This window comes from Petaurus breviceps, unplaced genomic scaffold, assembly GCF_028583685.1.
Source record: "Petaurus breviceps papuanus isolate PSGF00001 unplaced genomic scaffold, PetGlider_PUasm1.0 90535, whole genome shotgun sequence".
Lineage (NCBI taxonomy): Eukaryota > Metazoa > Chordata > Mammalia > Diprotodontia > Petauridae > Petaurus > Petaurus breviceps.
Genome location: NW_027187270.1, coordinates 1,864,576 through 1,869,700, shown reverse-complemented (window position 1 = coordinate 1,869,700; position 5,125 = coordinate 1,864,576). Strand labels below are relative to the sequence as shown.

Here is a 5,125-nt window from a genome sequence, read left to right as displayed (position 1 = left end):
GAGAGAGAGAGAGAGAGAGAGAGAGAGAGAGAGAGAGAGAGACAGGGCAGAAGGGCAGAGAGACAGACAGAAGGGGACAGAGACAGAAATGGGGGAGAGAGAGAAACAGAGAAAAACACAGAGAGAGACAGAGACACAGAGGGAGAATGAGAGGGGGAGAGAGGACAGACTGAGAGAGACAGAGAGGAGAGAGACAGAGAGACAGCCAGAGACAGAGAGACAGAAACAGTGAGAGAGAGGAGGGAGACAGAGACAGACAGAGACAGAGACACAAGAGACAGAGAGAGTGAGAGACAGTCAGACAGAGACGCAAAGACAGGGAGTGAGAGCCCAAGCTACCTGGCAGCGCAGTGTCCTTGGTCAGGCTGGGCTCCCCCAGGGCAGTCCTCTGCATGGCTTGTGGTCCTTCTTCTTGCCCCTATTAAGAAAAGCAAAGAGAGAGCTATGGAAACAGGAGCAGCAGCAGCGAGCCCCCCGGGAGAGGGATTTGCACCTCATCAAGGCTCTGAAGGGACAGTACACAGACAGCAACACCACTTCAGAGATGCCGGCGCAGCAGTGACACCCATTACCTTAGCCCCTGCTAGATGCCAGGCTCTGTGCTGAGCACTTTGCAAATATCTCACTTAATCGTCCAAACAAACCTGGGAGGTAGGGCTGATTATCCCCATTTTACAAATGAGGAAATGGAGGCAAACGAGGGTTGTGTTAAGAAAAATCTGTGTGCTCCCGTGCTCATTTGGCCTCCAACTCTTGGCGTGCTCTTTGGCTGTCCCCCATGCCTGGAACATCCTGCCTCCTCTGCTGCAGCTACTGACCTCCCTGGCTTCCTTTGTTTTATTGTGTCATTTCAGCCATGTCTGACTCTTCATGACCCAATTTAGAATGTTCTCAGCAAAGATCCTGGAGCACTTTGCTCCAGACTCCAGGAGTCCTTCTCCAATTCATTGGACAGATGAGGAAACTGAGGCAAACAGGGTTAAGTCACTTGCCCAGGTCACACAGCTAGTAAGCATCTGAGGCCAGATTTGAACTCAGGTTCAAAGATAAATCTTCTTGACTCCAGGCCCAGTGCTCTATCCCCTGCACCACCTGGCTTCCTTTAAGTCCCAGCTAAAACCCCACCTTTTACAGAAAGCCTTCCCCAAGCCCTCTCAATTCCCGTGCCTTCCCTCTGTTCATTAGCTCCTACCGTGTTTCCCCGATAATAAGACACTGTCTTATTAATTTTTGGGACAGAAAAACACCAGAGGGCTTATTTTCAGGGGAGGGCTTATTTTAATGAACATTGACAGCAATTTTAATAAACAGATAAATATGAACAAAAAAATGTACCTTTATTCAATAAGCAAATCACTGGGGAAGAACAGGATGACGCACTCACTGCTGCAGCTCTGATTAGATGCAGCTCGGAGCGTGGCGTGTGTTTCATGGGGGGGGACGGTGCATACAAAGGGTACCGTAATGTAGCATGTAGCGCAGGGGATCTCAATAGGGCTTATTTTCGGGGGAGGGCTTATTTTAGAGGAATCTTACACAGTAAGGGGAGGGCTTATTTTTCGGGATAGGTCTTATTATTGGGGAAACACGGTATTATCCTGTATAGAGCTTCTTTGTATATATTTGTGTGTATGTTGTAAGCTCCTTGAGGGCAGGGACTGTCTTTAGCTTCCTTTTGTACCCCCACTGCTTAGCACCATGCCCGGCACACAGATATTTAATAAGTGTTTACTAATTGATACATGCTTATGAATAATATTTCCCAAACTAAACTGTCAGATTTATCGTATACCTTCCAATCACAGGACGATTGACTAGATTGGAAGGGACCTTAGCGGTATTCCAGTCCTAGCCCCTTAGTTCACAGATAAGGAAAGCAAGCCCCTGAGAGGGTAAATCACTATTCCAGGGCCACAAGCTAGGACGTGGCAGAACCAATCACTGGGGTGATCAAAATATCTGTGTGTCTCTAAAAGCACAAAGGCAGGGGTCCTTTGCATTGGGCAGTCTGATGAAACCTATGGACCCCTTCGCAGAATACTCTTTTAAATGCATAAAATAAAAATATGTAAGAACACACAAAACCCCAGGTTACCATGAATATAGATATCACCTTTAAGAGCAAACAAACTCAGGTCCACGGACCCCTTAAAGTCCCTGATTTCAGGATGTTAGGCCATCTGCTGACAGTATGCTTTTGGGAACTAGGGGTGACTAGACTCAATTAGATTAGAAGCAATTCACAGGTAAGAAAGAGGCATCTATTCTCCTTTAAAGCATCTTAGCTCTTGCCCAGAGGAAACACTCAGACTGGTAACTCTCTGAACAACTTTTTCTCCCACTGGGAAAAAAAATTCCCAACAATAAACTCACTCCAGCCACCCTCCATGTGCTAATCTCTTCCGAGAGAAAACAATCAGAGAAATTACACATAGAAAAGGTATTAAAAATCTAAAAGAGGTCATGGGTCAATACTATCAGATATTCCTAAGTGCTCAGCACTGCTAAGTGCAAACCAGTATTTAATTAGAGCAATACAATTTTAAATTGAACAATGAGAAAGCTTAGAAAGCCCTAACTCCCACAATGTGATATTATTAAAAGATAGTAATAGAAGCCTCCACAAAAGCCCCCTGCTCCTGTCCCCGTATGATACCTCTTTGTGGTGGTAGGGGTGATCCTGGGCAGCATGTCCAGGCCTGGGGATTGGCTCTGTCATTAGCTACCAGCACAGCTAAGCGCCACAAGGAGCTTCATGCCAGGTTGGCCAACCAGGGGTCATTTTTCGAGGCCACTTTACCTTCACTGCCTACCTCATAAGGTGGGTGTGGGTGGTATGCTCTGGAAACTCTCACACCCTCTAGACCAAGGCCCTGCTACATCAATGGGTGGAGTGCCCACGTTCACAAAAATCAGACATCTTTTAAAATACCGAAAAAAGCATGGGAAGGCTCAAAACCACCTTTGAAAAGGACTAGTTTGGGTTTCTTCTTTTCTTTTCTTTTGTATGCTTTTTTGTTTTGAATTTTCTGGAACGTTTTCCCTTCATAAGTCAAGACCAAATATAGGGAGGAAAAAAAATGGGCTAAGGGAATGGAAGATGAGATCATTTCATAATTAGCAACTGGATTTCTTTATTTCAGATTTAATCACTCAGACGTGGCTAACTTGGTCAATTTGTGATGAGCTGTATAATCAAAACGTAATTGAGATAAGGTGCATAATCAAAGAAGTCTCCACTCTTAATCCCTCTGTTTCAGGACTGCCAGGACATGAGCCTAACAAGAACAAGCTACTCTGAAGCCAGGCCCTCGGAGTGAGCAGGATGGACACTAGCTGAGCAAATCCCTGGGACTTTTCCTAAGCCTCCTACAGCATCCTATCCTGGCTACCACCAAAGGAGTCAAACAATCCACATACAATATATGCCGTCACTTCTAGTTAGACAGACAAAATTCTTAACACTTAAAGCTGTCAAAGGCTCAATGCTGAATTAAGCTAATTCAAACAAGGAGCATACCGTATGCCGGGCACTGTGCTGAGCATCTTTATAAATATTATCTCCTTTAGTCCTCACAACAGTCCTGGGAGGTATATGCTATTATTAGCCCCATTTTACAGATGATGAAACTGAGGCAGACAGCATTTCATTGACTTGACCAGGGTTACAAAGCTAGTAAGTTATCTAAGGCTAGATTTGAACTCAGGTCTTCCTGACTCCAGATCCCAGTGTTCTATCTATTATGTCAATAAACCCACTAGACTGATGTTCTAGGCTTCACTCAGTGATTGGGCAAAGGGTCAAATGCTGTACCAACTACCTAGGACTACTTGTGGTCATAATATTCTACTCTGTGGCTAAGTGGCACACTGAAGAGCTGCCGGGTCTAGAGTCAGAAACATTGCCTGGCACACAGTAGGTGCTTATCTGTTATTTATCATTATTATAGCTATAATTATTATCTGGGAGGGGGGAAACCAGAATGATTCATGAGAGAATGTCATGGGTCTGGTTCGCCCTGGAGATAACTTCACAGGAGTAGCTAATATTCTTCAATGATCATACTGGATAGATTCTCTCTCCCTCTCAACCCCAATTCAAGAAAAAAAAAGAGTACATTTCAATTAGTTGTTCAAGGACTATTATAATAACAATTTTAATATTAAAACACATTGAATATATGAAAAGAAACACAATGGGGGGCAGAGTCAAGATGGAGGAGTAGAAACAGGACCTCCTGGTGGCTCCTGCTCTCACCTCCTCCAATTCATGTAAAAGGTGACTCTGAACAAACTTTGGAGCTACAGAACCCACAAAATGACACAGAGAAGCTAACCTCCCGCTGAGGACAGCCTGGCAGGCCAGCAGGAATCCAGCTCAGTGCTCTGGGAGCCAAGCCCAGCCCCACACCTAGGGGTGGGCCTTACCAACCGCTGGCCAGAGGGACTCCAGATCAGCAGCAGCTGTGGCAGTTTCCAGAATTATCAACACATAGATGCAAAGGACAAAGTGAAAGGTCAGTGTAGTCTGGACTTTGGGACCCGGTAAGTGGGAGTGTGTGGCTTTTGCCCCCAGGGCGAGAAGCCACTGAGACGCCAGGCACAGCCAGCCTGCACCACGTGGCAGTTTCAGCTCCTGGCCTGCAGAGGGTAGGGGAACCAAGCACCAGTCTGAGGGGTAATCGCTCTTGCTTTAATCTGCTTAGATCTGGATTGCAGTCTAGGGTGGAGGTCCTGGGGTGTGTGTCCAGCTTGCCAGAGCATGTGGAGACCTCAGAGAGGGCACCCATCTAATACCTCCAGCAGCTGAGAAAACCCCAGCGTTTGGGAAGAAAGCTCCCCTGTCTGGTGGCAGAGTCCTACTGTGGCAAAAAGCCCAGGGATCAAGTGACTGAGGGGCAACATGACCAGGCAAAGGAAACAAAGCAGACAGAAGATTCCAACATTACATTTCTATTTTCAGGACAAAAAGGATCAAAGCATGGAACAGGAGGAAGACAGTGAAGTCAGAACTCCTGCACCAAAAGCTTAAGTACGAGCTGGTTACAGGCCACAGAGGACCCGAAGAAGCTGATAAAAGAAGTGGAGGAAAAACTGGGAAGAGAAATGAGAACAATGCAAGAAA

The 5,125-nt window shown here is 46.0% G+C and overlaps 1 protein-coding gene and 1 long non-coding RNA gene across 9 annotated transcripts in view; one reads left to right on the top strand and one right to left on the bottom strand.

Moving 5' to 3' along the window:
- LOC138142114 (uncharacterized) overlaps positions 1-3,885 on the top strand; it is a 12,560-nt gene extending 8,675 nt beyond the window's left edge. Inside the window, exon 4 of the long non-coding RNA XR_011163363.1 lies at positions 3,261-3,885. This is a non-coding gene — a long non-coding RNA (uncharacterized lncRNA). The remainder of the gene's footprint in view (positions 1-3,260) is intronic.
- PASD1 (PAS domain containing repressor 1) overlaps positions 1-5,125 on the bottom strand; it is a 306,974-nt gene that overhangs the window by 79,973 nt on the left and 221,876 nt on the right. For all 8 annotated transcript variants that reach the window (XM_069063048.1, XM_069063052.1, XM_069063050.1 and 5 more), the window contains one exon: positions 340-418. In XM_069063048.1, the coding sequence (XP_068919149.1) occupies positions 340-394 (55 nt within the window). In that variant the 5' untranslated portion in view covers positions 395-418. The remainder of the gene's footprint in view (positions 1-339; positions 419-5,125) is intronic.